This window comes from Sitodiplosis mosellana, unplaced genomic scaffold (assembly GCF_009176505.1).
Source record: "Sitodiplosis mosellana isolate CC-2019 unplaced genomic scaffold, AAFC_SMos_1.0 Smas_scaffold_2, whole genome shotgun sequence".
Classification (NCBI taxonomy): domain Eukaryota; kingdom Metazoa; phylum Arthropoda; class Insecta; order Diptera; family Cecidomyiidae; genus Sitodiplosis; species Sitodiplosis mosellana.
Window position 1 is genome coordinate 2,807,540 of NW_022595245.1, and position 16,651 is coordinate 2,824,190.

Consider the following 16,651-nt stretch of genomic DNA (forward strand, 5'->3'; position numbering starts at 1 on the left):
CAGTCCACATACACACACTCGCTCATATTCAGGCCATGTTGCGTCGCAATGAAATCGAAGTTAATACGAAAATTGTGTAACGCAGTTGCGTTGTCAATGTTCGTCTGTCCTGAGTTGAGTACACCATGTTAAATGGCATAGAGAAATGTCGTTATAGTGTTGGCTGCATTGCAATTTCCCCTCGAATCCAATCCATCTCTCTTCCGATTGAATATTTGAAGCACTTCTCATCTTTCGTCTCATTATTCTTTGAACAATTTTTTTCTTGTTGGTTGCTTTTTCTTTCGCTTTTCTATCGTCGACCGAGTGAGTGACTTCAGTTTGTGTGCTCATTTTTCCGTCTGATGTTTGATCACACACATCCATTGTGTATCGAAATATAATCGATCGCATCATCATCAACAACAACAACAGCACAAGACAGATGAAAAAAGAGAGAAGAATGAAATGATTTTTTCGTGATTGTATTTTTGTTGCCGTGTCGTTTCCAATCAACAGAAAGAAAGAAAGAATAGAGAGAGAGAGAGAAGAAAAAAAATTGGTACCATTGTGTCGTCGATGCTCAATTTTATCGCTATTTCTCGTGTGTTACTTTATCATCGGCTTCATATTTTTGTGTTAGTTTGTTCTTGTTGTTGCCATTTTAGAACAGTGACTCGACTCGATTCTCATTCTCACATCAAGACTCTGTCAAACGTGCGTGGTATCAGTTAATCGGTTAATTCAAACCATTTTTCTGATGCACAAAAACACACACACAATATAATAATTTGCGATGGCATAAGTTATTTTTGTTTCGGATATATTTCGTTCGAGTCGTTCGTCGTGTGTTCTTTTTTTCTATCCTCTCTTTCCTGGTAATAATAAAATGCGATGCATCAGTATTTTATCGTCTTCCTGCCTGCCTCAGTGCATTTGCCTCGCTCAATGATGAAAAGAATGAAAAAGAAGAAGAAGAAGAAGCAACAAACCGAGGCAAGCAAGCATACACATCGATGTATACTTGAGTTACGGCTTACTGAAAACAATACCAACTGATAACAAAGAATAAACGAAAACATAAAAGTTTTCACTCGCTCGAATTTGTGTAGTGGTATGTGTGTGTGTGTGTTGTTGTTGGTTGTTTCTCGAAAAGGTTTACATTGATAGTTGTTGTTGTGAATGGTTTTGCAGTGAAGAGCAGCAATAGCAGCAGCAGACGTACGAAATGCATGCCATACTGCATATAAATAAAATGTGTTTGTATGTGTGTAGTATACAAACCCGAGTCTGTCGGATAAAGAGAGCCAAACGGCAAAAAACGAAAGAATTAAAAGGCAAGACAAACGAAAAGGGAATAAAATTTTTAGATGATGTATGTGTTCACTGGCCGCACAGCTCAGCCCATGCACCAGAACGGGATGCAACGTGTTGCTGTCTCTGTTTAATCGTTCTTATTTTTTTTCGTTTGCTCTCTCTCTCTCTCTCTCTCTCTCAGTCTCTCCTTTCAATTCGGTTAACAAATAATCAGAAGAAAAACAGAAAACCTTAGTGCGGAACGATTGACGCACAGCAGATGTTTGATTTTTTTTCTTACATTTCTTAAGCTCTCGATTTTATTTTTACTACGTGAAACATACGTCGCGTTGTTCGACTATTGTGTGCACGGCCTAACTATCGTGCCTTGTTGCTTTGACACTCACTCACACACATTTTGCTGTGTGCTGTCTATCAGATTATGCCTAGTTCTTGCTGCTGCTGCTTTTTTCGTCTCTTTTTCTATATGAAATATCATTCGCTATATCCTTTTTGATATGAAGCAAACCGGGCAATCGGGACCAAATCGAAAGCAAACTAGTGAACGCTGAGCGCGCGCGCTCACTCATTCGCTCTGCCCTGACTCACAATTGTTTGCTATCACATTCAAATATGTGCAGCGATCTTTAACGATTATACCATCACACATAATTTGTTTTCTTCTTTAATATCGTTGTGTTCTTTTTTATTGCCGTTGATTTCAATTCAATTTTCTTTGCTTCGGTTTTTATTTTATTTTTTCCACTCTGTGTGTGTGTCGGTTTCATTCTTCTTGACTATTCGCCGTTTTATATAGTTGTGTATGTGCTTAATTTGTTGTTTGCCCCGAAACTAAAAGAAATAAAAATTTGTTTTCCTTATGCTATAATACTTTTGTTTTGCTGCCGCTGTTGTCGTTTTTTTCTGCTTTCTGTTGGTTTTGTTGTGCTTGGGTCCGCGTGTTAATTTCATTCAGTCGCTTTTTATTTCATTTAACTGCTGCACTTCTCCATTGGCCGAAAATTATTTTTTTTTCTCTTTATTTTTTCTTGTTATTTTCTCTAAAAATGTACACATTGCTTATTTTTTTTCCATTCTTCCTGTTGCTGCGGCTGCTTCTGTTGGTCGTCATGTTCATTGTTAATGGTCGAAACGTGTGCTGCTTGTGCAACGTGCAACATTAAATTGTGTGTGTTTGTTGCTCGAAATGTCGTTTAACTGCATGATAATACAGAATGGGAAAGAGAGGAGAAAAGAAAGACATTTTATAACAAAATGAAATAAACTGTATTCCAATCACACACTCAGTCAAGTCAGTCATCCACTCTCTCGCACACAACAACCGACGAGTAGTCGAATCGATAATTACGAACAAAAGAATAGAATGATTTGTGTTCGACGGCCCGAATGAAAAAAATAAAAACGAATAAAAAAAAAACGATGAAATGCGCGCCAAGATATGCTATCATGAGCATGCAGAAAAATATGAAGCCCATCGAGTGTGTGTGTGTTTGATAGAGACACAGAGCGAAACAATCGGCGCTCCTTCTAAGAACTTGTGTACAGTTTAAGTTTATTTCATTTCATTTCGTAAATTATTAGCATAACCTTTTCTGATGTTTGTTTACTTCGTTCGCTGAGCGTGGCTCGGCGTTGGCCACGATTTGTCCATATTACGATTTGTGTATGTGTATTGTTTTTTTAACGAGTTTCGTGAAAAACGCAGCGATTTTAATGATTTCATCGCTTTTGACGGACTGTAAGCGTTTTGCAATAAAAGCCGCAAGAAATAGAAGGTTGCAAATAAGTGTAAAACAAAAATCAATGCAACTCTTCTCCCTCTTTTTCCATTCTCCACTTCTTCTTCTTCTTCTTGGTCGACAACTCACTTTTCCGACTGATGTATAACTTTGATTGAGACGATCGAGCGCGCGCACATTCCATCGGCGAGAATATGAAAAATGGTCATAAACATTTATATCTATATAGCCCAATTTAAATGAACGAAAAAAGCGTTTGTTGATATTTCATTTGTACGATCAACACACACACACACACACACACACACATGAATTAAAAATAAACAATCGGTTCCGTTCCCATCACGATCTCATCCATGACGCGGATACAATGCGAGCAAACGAATGAAACGATAAATCGAATGGAAAATTTAAAGCAAACAAAATCTCGTTAAAACGTCGCCGCTATTATCTTCCGACACTGAAGAAGTAATATCCATCCATGCATCTCTCTGCACATAGCCAAGCACACATCCTTTATCGACACTATAAATGCAACATTGATTTTTTTCCTGCTCTTCCCTTTGTTGTTCAAACTCTTTCGGTTCAACCGAGAACTGCAAGGGTTTCAAACTCTTTCAGTGCCATTGACGTGGTTGCGTCAGCACACAGCAAAGCAAAAAAAAACAGTTCGAATCGTATTATATCAAATTTTATCGAGCACATCCAAACTCTATTTGATCGTTGATTCCGAAACTTGTACGATCAACCAGAACGGAAATCAGATGCATTTCACAATGTGGTCGAGAAAAAAAACTTGTACACACTGCATCTAAAATTACACGCTGTTTTGCCGTATTAATACACACAGGCACGAAACACATGCACAGGCTCACAAAAACACACAAGTGTCGAGTGCATTAAAAATGCGATGCATGTTGCATTGAAAAAGCACTGTTGAATGAGTTGAAAAAAAAACTCAAGTTATGGTGAATAAATAAAGAATGGTGCAAAATGATCCAATAAAAACGTCCAACTGAAGCCATTATCGATTTAGTTCCGAAAAATGTGTGTGTATGTGGATTATCGGCTAATTCACTGTTTACACTTTATGCGAAGCAAGAGCCAGCCAACTGTTTTCCAGCCCAATGCTTAAAAGTGTATCAAAAAGTGGGCTCTTGAGAAGAAAGTATTACGTTTTTCTGTTTCCACTGAATTGGCTTAAATGTCGATTTAACAACTTAAAGCCTAGCCCTTTTTGCCCATCGAATGCACGCCACTGTTGAGTGTCAGTCGCGTTTTCGTTTAGCTGATTCGTAAAATATATAAAATTAAGAATCAACACATAATACGTGCATGGGAAATCAATCACTTGGAACACATTTTAAAAAGAACTAAAAGAGAGGAGAAAAAAACAAATTTAACATTATTAACGGCCGTAGTTGCTGCATCATTGAAGTGCATTAACATAATGTGTGCACCGAGTCATTTTTCTCTACTGATCATCTCCTCCCGCTCACACCGACCGCCATTCAGCTGTTTAAACTAGAACGAAATGGCAATAGAGAGCAAGAGAGTATACGTACACATAAAAAGCCAACATCCGCTGCGCTACCTTTTTTTCTGGCTCTTCTTCTGCATCGTGTTATTTTTCCCTTTTTTTATCATCATCATCATCAAAATTCTCTGTGTGTTTTTTTTCTGCTCCTCGTTATACGTTTCAGCCGTAGTTCATGCCATACGGTTGCCTGAATTATCACGATAACATAGTCAAATGCTTGACTGGTGTGTGCCTGTCGTTTTTGTATTCCATACCATAAATTCACAGGAAAAAAAAAACCAAATGAGGAGAAGAGAAAAAAAAGTGCATATAATTCAATATTTATTTAATATCTTGTATCTTGAGCGTTTGTGCATCAGGCAACCGACAATGTCGATGACGACGATGATGTTCGCTGTGTCTGTGTGTACCGAGTGGAATACGATCAAAAGTTGGCTCTCTCGGTTCGGGTAAAAATATATCAGTTTACATTGATAATAATGGCAGGAGCAAAAGCAAATGTGTACTCAATTTATTCGTTTCACCCATTCCGACACATAATTTTATCGTATTTCAACTCATGAACTCTGTGTGTACAATGTACACACTGACTCCGTTCTTCTGGGCAACTTATGACTTGTTTAACGCATTGCGATGCATGTTTCTCTTTTTGTTCTCTTTTGGTTCGTCGAAAAAGCCGAGACCGCGCGCGCATTCGCTCGCTTGCTTGTTGGCTCTTTCTTTGTGAACCGCGCTCATTTTCAGTACGAAGCCCATAAAACAGTGTGTACAAGCATTTTCACAACAACGTAAAAATGCACCAGATGTTCCAAATAGACTGATAAACGTGCACCGACACATGCATACACAACTACACGCATCGCCCAAGCACAAACTGTATCGCAATACAAAAACTAAATTTCCCAACTATTGCCTCGTATCTGTTCGGCGTTTTTATTTAATAAAACTGACAATGTTTAGCTTTGCTGCTGTAAATCAAAATATATCCATTTCGAGTTATTTAAAATTCCGATTCTGCCACAGAGGGAAAGAAGTAAAGCAGTTTTTCTCGATAAAACATTCTCATGAAAAATTGTATGACAGTGCAAGAGTTGCGAGTAAAAAGACGCGCAAAAATAATCGGTAATGAACTATAAAAATGATAATAAAATGGAACAAAGCAAGCCATAAAATACGGAAGGATCTCATACCGTTAGAGAGAATCGACTGAGAAAGAGAGAAGGAGAAAACGGAAAAGAGACAAATAGAGAAAGGAAGATAAAAGAAGAGCGAGAGAGCAAGAGAGAAAAGACGAAAGAAGCAAGAGAAAAAAAAATACAAAGAGACAATCTGGCGTATTGCAGTAATGCTGACTGTTTATGTTGGTATGCTAGATGGTGGCACTATTTCAATATTTTTTTCGTTATCTCCTGAAATCCAACAGCATTCCTGTATACATTGACGAGCAAAATAGGAACTATGTGTGCATTGCACACGGTACGATTGACGAAAAGAGCACGCACACACAAACACACGTACATACTCACATACACATATATAGAGCGTACTAAGTTTTATGCCGTTTTCATTTTATTCCTGTGTGTTTCGGTTCTCGTTAACTAGCCTCGGTCTGTGCAAATCAGCTTACGATTAGTTTATGTACTGAGGAGGGTGCAGTGAGGTGTGCGTGTTTGTTGTTGTATACACTTTTATCGTAAAAATTCGAAAATATATTTCGTTCTGGTTCTGTGTGTTGAGTTCGTTGAATTACATTTTCCACATCGGATACATAAATATTTAATTTGCTTACGTCGTTTTTTTTCTTTTCTATATGTACGTATATATACATTTTGTTAAATAAATTTTTGCTCGTAACCAGAAAATAAAGAAGAAGAAGAAGAAGAAGAAGAAGGACGGTAATTCAAGTGAAAAGTTAAACAAAAAGGAAATAATTTTCTCTCGTTGCACATTGAGCAACCGAAAAAAAACATGTAACAAAACCGCAAAACATTGTAAACGGACTACGAACGAGGCAAATGCGTGTATGAGTGTTTTTGCCTGAATCCACCGACAAAACAGTTTTCAGTTCTTCACGGAGTAAATGTGTTCAGTTCACTACACGTTTAATCGTAGATTACGATTACCATGTGCTACTTTGACTGAAATCGAGATGTAAAAATGTGTATATGTTGAGAGACTGAATCGACAAACAAGAACAACACACTGACAACGTCGACGACGTTGACTAAGCGAGAACGAACAAGAAATGAAAAAAAAATAAGAGTAACCAGAAGTTGTAAACGGGTACCAACCATCGCGTTAAGGATATAAAAATAGAATTTATCAGATCGCACACAACGTAGTTGGTCTCGTTGTGAAATGAGATTTTTTTTATCGTCGTTTCATGTTTTGCATAATTCAGTTTGGAAATCAAGTCGCACTTTTTGAGAATATTAAATTAAACTGCGCCGTGTCTCTCGCATCTCTTTCGCTCCCTCATGTGCTCGCCGTCATTCATTTGTGTTCCTTTTTCGGCTGGTTTTGTCATTTTGGGCTGGTTTTTTTGTGTTCCTGTTTGTAGTCCGTGTGTTTCGGTGCGGGTTTTATGAGTTTTTTCGCAGCGAATTTTGTTGTTGTTGCTTTCCTCTCTCGGCTATTCGCTTTTGGGAAAAAGGGAAATGCCACCAAAAAAGGTAAACAACAGAGAAAAAAGTGTTTGTATGTGACATTACACATAGCCGAAGAGAGTGTCATTGATTAAAACCGTATGCACGGACAGAGAGAGAGAGAGAGAGAGAGAGAGAGCGAGTGGAGATTCGGTGTGTGTCAATACCCAAAGTGTTTGTATACAGTTATCATATTGAATGTTTGCTCTTTTTATTCGCTTCAATTTTTTTTTGTCGTCGTTCCTTCGTTCATTGGATATACGCTGATGTTATTTACCTACGCTTTGCATCCAATTGAGCGTTACCATTGCGACTCTTTGTCCGAAATCCAAGTTCTCTATACAATTTTCGGTGTGATGCAATCGGCACACGGCATGATGTGACCGAGTGAAGGAGAGAGAGAGAGAAGAACAAGAACTGGAGTGACGAGAAGCGAGAGCGAGTATCTGTGATAGTGAGTGGAAATGTGGTGCAATCCAACCAATTTGGAGAAGTGAATATCCGTGCCAACAGCGGACAGAGAGTGAAAGAACGTCATGGTTGTGTTCAACAGCCAGTTCATGTGTGTGTGTGTGTGTGTGTGTGTGTGTGAGAGTCTGTGTGAGTGCATGTGCTTGTGCTTGTGCATGTTTTCCTTCCATTGGTACAGCCGCGCATCATATTGCAGTAGAATTGAATTCTCCGCTTGCCTATTTTTCAATTTGCAACGAAAACAGCAGCAGCAGCAACAGCACATGGTTGCTGTGTGCTCTCGATATCTATACATGAACTCGATATATATAATATACACGTATTTTGTTGTCGCTCTCTTTGCAATGACTACCATACTGCTGATTTTGTTATTCCAGAGCGTGCTCGGCGGCACTGCAACGCTCTCTTTCTCTCTCTCGGTTTGTGTGTGTCGCCTCACTCTCTTGTTCGATTTGCACGCGCGCTCGCTCACTTCACTGTATGTGTGCAACAATGTGCATGACACAAAACCGAATTGTGTGTTATCGTTTTGTGTTGTGTTGTTCCCGTTATACTCTCTCTCTGTCTCTCTTGCTCGCTCGCTCGGTGTGCTCGGCTCTCTTCACAATTTTTATCACTTTACATTTTGCCATTTCGATCCGAACAGTTGTGTGTTTGTGTCTGTGTGACTGACTCTATTTGCCATCTGCACCCAAAATTGTTCCGTTTTGTGTATCATTATTTCAGTTGCCATTTCGGTTTTATATTTATTTTGGTTCTGTTGTGCTCGTCCCCGTGTGTGTTATTGTTTGTTTGGCATCATTTGAGGAAACGGTGAGAGTGGTTTTTTCTCAGTATTCTTGGGTCGATGATGATTTTGCAACTGTTATGCACCACATAAGCCAGAGCGAAGAAAACAAAAAGTGCAAAACTTAATCGTGCGAAATATATTCGAGTTATCTGTATTTGAAGGGGGCAATATATCATATGGATATTGGATTGTGTTTAGTGTTCGTGACTCCTTGCAGCGCTGTTTTTTTTCACTTTGTGTTCTCGTGTATTTCGCAATATCCACTCACAATCATCATATCTAAAAATTATTATATAATTTCCAAAGTAGATTGAAAAATGTCGAAACATCCGTGTTTCTGTTTATAGATTCTAAGTGTGTCTTATGTTGGTTTGTTTTCTTTTCTTTCTCCGTTTTAGTGTACTATCAAAGGAACCAGTTCGATAAACCAGTGTGGCCTATTTCCAGTGTATGAAGAGCGCACAATATACACATAGAATATTTAATGCACGAACGTATCGAGGCTCGAAAAGTGTTGAAAAAACGCGAAAATTACTGCATCAACATTGCCACACCATCACTACCACGCAGAAACGCATCCAATTCGCAGGAATGATAAGGAAAATCGTATAGCAGATCGCGTTGCAACAGAAAAACAAAAAAAAACAACCTTCTTCTGTTTTTTCTTCCGTTTGAAGTTGCGTTGTTTCCATTTTATTATTTCTCTCGTAAAACCAAAAAAAAAGTTTCGTTTCTGCTTTTTTTTCGGAATCAATATAAATCTTCCGCCCCCATCCAATCCGTTTGTTTCGTGTGTGTTTGTGTGTATAAAACGTAAAAAGAATAAATTCAAGAAAAAAAGGAAAGAGAAAAAGAAACAAAGAGAAATCAATCAAAAATAGAAAGAAAAGAAGTTTAAAGTAAAGAAAAAAAACCAACCGTAAACACCGTATCATACATATATCAGTTCAGTAAATTCAGTAAATGAATGCAACGATGACATCATTGCCAGTGGTACCGACCAAATTTTACCAAGTGTGTCGACTGTGTTTGACCGTTGTCAGTGACACCAATGACTTGGTACAGTTATCAGTGTTCGGTGGTCGCCACAATTCAGGCTGCACCGCAACCAGCGCACAAACCAACAACAATACCAATGAGGACAACAATAGCAGCAGCATAGTTGTCAGCGCATCAACCAATAGCAGCAGCAGCAGCAACAACAGTGGCGTCATTGTAAAAACCATCCGAAAAAATGAGGCACAAATTTCATCGTCCCCAACCAGCAATGAACACCATCATCATCATCAACACCATTCAGCCAACAATTCGGTTACCAACAATGATAATGAAGCAGCTGCTGGCGGCACAACTCACGGCGTCGGCGACGATGATAACAACAATTTCAAAATTGATGGCGACCTACAACATCATTCGGATATACTTGAACGCATTTACACTTTTCTATCAATTACGGTAAGTGGCCTCGTTGTTGTTATCCTTCTTTCGAAGGTTTTTTTTCCTTTTGCTTCATAAAATATATATAGATTTCGTTTTATTCGTTAGCATTAGCGAACAAACGAAGCGTTCGCTTCGAAGAGCGAGAGCGAGAGCTCTCCTTATTGTTCATTATTGTTATGATTATCATGAGTGTTGCTTACAGCTTGAGGACTTGGTTTTGTATTTTTTTTTTATTCGTATCTCGATCAAAAAAATGCGAAAGCGCCGCCGTGCCTTTTTATACACGCATTTTTCAGGGCAAAGGGAGTGTGTGAGAAAGAGAGAAAGCACACAGTCAAAGAGTAATGTTCTGGTGTAATAGAATACGAAGGGCAGCAGCGGTAATGCTAAGAAGATCTTCACGGCAGATTAGATCGTTAAATATTTGCCATAAATTTCAAGATTGATGCGAACGCGTGAACACAATTTTCTATTGAATCGAATATATTCGTCGCGTATGATTCGTTTCGTATCTGCCCATTTTTTTTTTCTTCTTCTGCTTCGACGACTATGCAGAACGGGTCACCATCATGTCACAAGTGTGTGTTGTTCAAGCACAATCCTCTGGCAAATAAACACGTATTACGCTTTTTTCCACAGCAGCAATTTTCAATTCACTCAAAAGTGCCACACAGCTCACACGCACACACACACAGCGATGGAATCGCATTGTGTGATAGCAAAAGACAGATTTAATGGCATCATGTAGTCTGAATGCGTGCGAGAGATGTGACATGACAAAATGACAAACATTCAAAATGTTGCTTGTGCGATTTCAAGAGTTCTTAACCTGAAATTGCTTACATCTTATTTAGGGGGGCACATACAGCGATAACGACAACGACCAGGAAAAAAAAGAAGATACAAACTTGAAAATGACGACGATTTTTTTTTGTCGATTTTGCACTTTTTCTGTAGATATCTCTCGCTCTATCTCTGTGTAGGGCAAGCATTCACTTGCTTCAATGGCAGTGTTTTCTTTAAGTATTATAGCATGTTGATCGCCAATTCAATTCCGTCAAACGCAGCACAATTGCTGCACCATTGCTGGAGTGTGCAAATATTATCGATTTCGACAAGTTTACGAAGCAATTGAATAGTTGTGTTCACGTTCAAAAATGTGTCCATTAATTGTAAAAATAGATGAACACGCAAAACCGGCCAATTGTTAATATCACTGACGTTTTTTTTTCGCAGTGAATCAATCTAATGGATAATCCACGGAGTCATCGTTGATAATAGCGTTTGATTCGTCACAAGTGGATTGTGTATTTGTGTGATTCATCATATCAATTCAGTGGGTTTTCGATGTGATATTTCGTCAAAATTTCACAATATTATCATAAAATTGTGAGTTGTGTGTTCCAAGTGCTGTGTATATTTAAGGTGGGCGACCACCGCGTGACTAAAGCCGAACATGAATAAACTTGATTATGTCGTTATCGTATATCACAACATATACACACGGCCAAAGTGGCTCACATTTGGACACCTAATTCCAACGAAATTTGTTTTCGAGCATTTTTTTTTTTAAATTTCGATGTTAGATAAACAACACACAATCATAACGATTCTCACACATAGGCACATATATGTATATATACATTTTGACTTAATTAAGAGCGCTTTGTTTTCAACAACGCACCTCTAACACACGTCTCTCTTTCTCACTTGAAATGGTTGACGTCAAGCAGACCGCGAGAGCGTGTGTATGTCTTTTTCATCTGCTACTTGGCTGTTGTCGTCTTCAGGTTTCAACATGTTTGAAACCGTTGAAATGGTTGAACATAACCGATTATGTGCAGGATATCGTGTAAAATGCTGTTGATGATCGGGCTACTGTGCGCGTATCGCGCTTCTCTTAATAATAATCAAATCAAAATGAGCAAATGAAGGACAGAACCACACGTTGTGCTGTCTTTAAGCAGTGAAGAAAGGCGGCAGCAGCAACAACAACAACAACAACACATCGATTACATCCATTCAGCCCACAAAACCAGTTTCTTGCACAGGCCGCTCTTCGCTGCACTGTGTTTTTCTTGATCTTTTTCAATTTTATATTTTTTCCATCATCATTATTATTCTGTTTGTAATACACAATTTAATTCATTTTTATTCTATGCTCTCTCGTTCTCTTGGCATTCGCGAACGTTCGTATGTGCGCTCCCATGCGCGCGCGCTCACACTCATTTCGTTCATTTCTGCACAATATTGTCATACTTTTGCTTTTTCTTTGCTTGGCCGCATTCGCCGCGTTGAATTATGCCTTAAAGTGTTAAAATAAATTTGTTATGTCGCGTTGTTGTTGCTTTCATTTGGTTTTAATGTTATGTGTTTTCCGTTCATCGTCGTCGTCGACGTCGTCGGTTTATCTCCTCACCTCGTTTTCATCAGTTCCTTAAGCAATGTTTATGGTGTCTCTATCGTCGCTTCTCTCTCATCTGGCTGTTTGGTTCACATTCGTACAATCGTACTCACACTCACACACTCACACACGCTGATGCACGCACAACACGTTTTGCGCGATGCAAACTCGCGCCAGAGAGGTGAACACCGTCGTTAAATTGATAACGATTGCATGAATGGAAAACCTGATGCAATTCTGACGATATGCGTTTTCAGTTGTTATTACAGTTCAACTTTGCTGAATCATAGAATTCGCTTCATTCGCCCAGTTCGTTCGTGCCTTCGTGCTATCGAGATGGAGTGGCGAACGTGCGCATTGTGCATACGTATGTGACATGTGTGCAGAGGCGATTTGCTGAATCAAACCACAGCACTCCGGAATGGCCGAAATTAAATTATAAGCATGCTGTTACTGCTATCGTTGGCTTTTTGCTTGCTTCGGAATTGTATGCGATATGTCACACATCTGTCCTCGATCGGGTGTGTGTATGCAAAGAGTGCTCTACACGCTTTCCACTCACAATGTGCACTCATTCAGAGCCAATAAATCGCTGAATTATGCTATCATTATTCCAATAGCTTCGCTTTACATTTGACTCAATTGTTGGCCGTGCTTTTTCAGTTTGTCGCTTGGCTCGATCGTTTTTTTTTTCATTCCATCCGTGTCGGATTTGCTTGTGTCAGGCATTGTGTTTGATGCTTGTCAATTGCCATGTTTCCATACGATTTCACCTTTTCGTGTAATATGGCTCAGCGTTCAGTCAAAATGGTAGACAAAGAAAAAAAAGTAAGTAAAAAAATGAGTGAAAAAAACCGCATCAGTTCAAAAGTGCCGTACATTTTGCTGGTGCTTCTGTACATATGGTACAACTTCTTATGCTTTTGGTGCTCAATTTTACTTTTTTCTGCACTGCTGCTGCCAATTCTACTGCTGCTGCTGTTATTGCTGATTCCCAGTGGCAATGGCGGTGGTGGCGGCAACCTCTTTACATCTGACTCCATGCGCGCACTCCCTGAAAACATTCTTTGTTGTTAATTTCTCAATTAATCATTATGTGAAATAAATCAGCTAATCATAAATAATAGATATGTGTATACTCATCTCAATAAGTGATGAGATGAGCGCACGTTCGCGTCAAGAGAAAAAAGACAGCGTCATATCCCCTATATGAACAATTCACGGCTGACGAAAGCGATAGAACACACGTGAATAGTGAAAAAAATACACACACACACATCCCAAAATGAAACACCATCAAGCATAACCGAATAGCAAACCAAAAAAGCCAAAGGAAATGAGTACAGCAAGAAAAACGTACGATTGAATAGAAAAAAGTCGGTGAGAAGAGAAAAAAAAACGCACGTCAAGAGATTGAAACGACTTGTCTGAAAAAAAAAGAGTACAAGACATCGAAGATTGCTTAACTAAAAGTCCATAACAAAGGCACAACAGCACAAAAATTACATGCAGCAATGATTTTCTCTCTGATGCGGTGTGTTTTTTCTTCTTCTTTTTCTGTTGTTATCTGGTGTCTATCTTGTGAGCGCTAAATCCATGGAATTCAAATCGGTACACTTCCTTTTGCCATGGTTATGCCCTCTCGACACGATCAGCAGCACACACGTATGAACCAGTGTACCGTAAGCGGTAAGCGTTCATCGTCGGTGTTAAGATTTAGTATCAATCGCATTCTTGCCACATTATTACTTCGGTTGGCATTTTTCCATTAAACAAAAACATTAGAAATGTATTTAGATTGAGATCATTTCCATGATGAACGCGCCAGCGCGCTCTCTTCGCCGAACTCGCTGTTCCATTGTCCGAAAAATTCAAATGAATCAACAGCAACAGCAACGGTGTATATAAGAATGCATGATGTATTTCGGTTTTTCTCTATCTGTTGTTCGATTCTTTCGGCCGAATAACGATAATCGAAAAATTTCAATTGTGTATTATGTTACCAGTGTGTATCTTAGAGTGCGCTTTGTATACTGACTCAATGGCCATACGCCTTTTTAATTACGGCGAGGCCGTGTGCGCGCGTGTATATACATCACGAAAAGAGATTACTATTATTTTCGTTTCACGAAAATCGACGTGTGTGCGTATGTGGAAATTTGATGCTAAATTAATGCCTTCACCAAACTTAATATCCGAATAGAGTTCGAGGCCTGGGCTTTTTGTTGATTTATTCAAGACACAGGAGAGGGAGAGAGAGAAAAAACAACAAATACACCGAAAATGTCTGAAATTTTTATTAAAAACAGCCACAGCAACTGAGTTCATACGAGAGAGCCATTTGAGCCACAAAACAATGCTCAACATACTGACGCGCGTGCGGTAATCTAAATCACATTAAAAACCAACTTTTAAGAAGGCTTACAATTTTCAAATTGACATATCTATAGGAAAGTTGGTTTTCAACTCTAATTAAGCAGCCGTCTAAAAAACAGTGCGCTCATTCCAAAATGGAGCTTCGTCGTCGTTATTGCTGTTTTCAAAACCATTGCCGCTTAATCCAATTGATAGCAAAGTTTCGGATAATGAAGAAACGGTTTTTAAACAACAACAAGTAAAACAAACGAGAGCGAGAAGAACGCACAGATGCGACAATCCAGCGATTGCTACTGTTGATGATGAAAAACGACAAAACAAACGTCGTTTGAGCAGTGGCATCGAACGAATTTTCTCTTAAACCATACATCCGCGACCGAAATTGGCCGGCACTGCTTTCTCTCTCTCTCTCTCTCTCTCTCTCTCTCTCTGATTGCAATACAATAGACGGATTGTGTTTGCGTTGAGACAGTGCGAGAGAGAGGAAACCCTTTCGGAATAATAGTAATTTGGCTATTCGAACTACTTAACTGGTCGAAAATGCGCGTTTGTTGTTCGCCCTAATGAATGCCCAAATTCGTGAAAATTTGAAACAATACCGAAAATTGGCTCAACCGACCGAATAAAACGGTGTGTGTGCTTTGTTTTCATCCGGCGATATGCATTATTATGATTGTCGGGCGTTAATCGAAGCGCTGATTCACATGATGTGAATCACATCCATGGCTCTTTGGCACGACAATGATTGCGTCGAGCTAATTTCCATTTTGACATGGAGGGAGCGAGAGACAACAAGAGCGCGTTTTAATCATCGCAACAGCACAAAAAAAAATACAACAACATCACCGATTTTGCATCATAATACAATTATTTGAAGCAGAAACAGACTAGTGCTTTTGTCGAACGAACTGTAGACGATTTGCTTCGCCTGTCCGGGCTGGTAGTGTTGAGGGGAGCAGCCGTACACCGGTGCAAAATTCCATTTGCTTGAATTGACGCATGCAGAAAATCACACGCGCGCGCGCGCTCACGCTACATTCAACCAACCGATAAAATTGATATGATCTACAATGTTCTTTTTTTCGTGTGTGTGTGTGTGTGTGTGTTGTTCATGTGAGTGTATTTACTTTTTTGGGTTGTTTGATTTTGATTACAAGCCCTTTCTGCTTCAAAGGCATTCGAGCCCGACAACTCGAAGCAATTTACTCAATCGTTTGACGTACATATCAAACATAACCATGCGACAACAGCAACAAACTGATATCGAACGGATCTTTTGTTTCGCGAGCATAACAATCAAAAGCAATACACAATTCAGTGCAAATGTTCTCTCTGCGTGTACGACGATGATGGCTTTAACAATGCGGCCTAACTTTTCCACACATACATAAACGTGTACACGAAGAGTGTTTCGAAGAATTTTGAGCTGAAAAATGCCGATTCCGACGCAGATTGGCTCGTCGATGTCATGAGCGAGCGAACGAACGAGAGGAAAATGCGGACTGCCATATATACCCTCTGATTGGTACTATAAATTGATATTGCATTACTCACTCGCTTTTATGCATTGTATTGTACATGTGTGCCAGCCACACACCGATTGCCAATTGTTAATAATGAAAAATCTTTTCAATCACAAGAGTACCGAATTGTTCGGAAATAACCGAATAATGGCAATTGCCATTTGCTGCGCGCGCGCTCGCTCGCAATCTACATACAGCGTTCTTTCAACTGAGCTCAACTCTCTCCCTCAATCTTTTTTCCCTGTACATGCACAATAGAATAGAAGCGAGATTGCGAAGTTTGCCGTCACACACATTTTTATGGTCCTATGCGCTATGCGGTGGTATACTTGTAACACACATTTTCTAACCTCTTTATTACGATAGCATTTTGGCACAAACGACATATTCCGGTACATTCATGTACACATAATCAGCTCCACTTTGA

At 39.2% G+C, this 16,651-nt stretch overlaps 1 protein-coding gene across 10 annotated transcripts in view; it reads left to right on the forward strand.

Annotated features, from left to right (window-relative positions):
• The window catches only part of LOC129565275 (uncharacterized protein DDB_G0283357), a 92,590-nt gene that overhangs the window by 7,191 nt on the left and 68,748 nt on the right, over nt 1-16,651 (forward strand). For 4 of the 10 annotated variants that reach the window (XM_055439964.1, XM_055439953.1, XM_055439954.1 and 1 more), the window contains exon 2: nt 8,880-9,936. In XM_055439964.1, the coding sequence (XP_055295939.1) occupies nt 9,445-9,936 (492 nt within the window). In that variant the 5' untranslated portion in view covers nt 8,880-9,444. The other 6 variants (XM_055439958.1, XM_055439959.1, XM_055439961.1 and 3 more) reach the window with 6 other exon arrangements.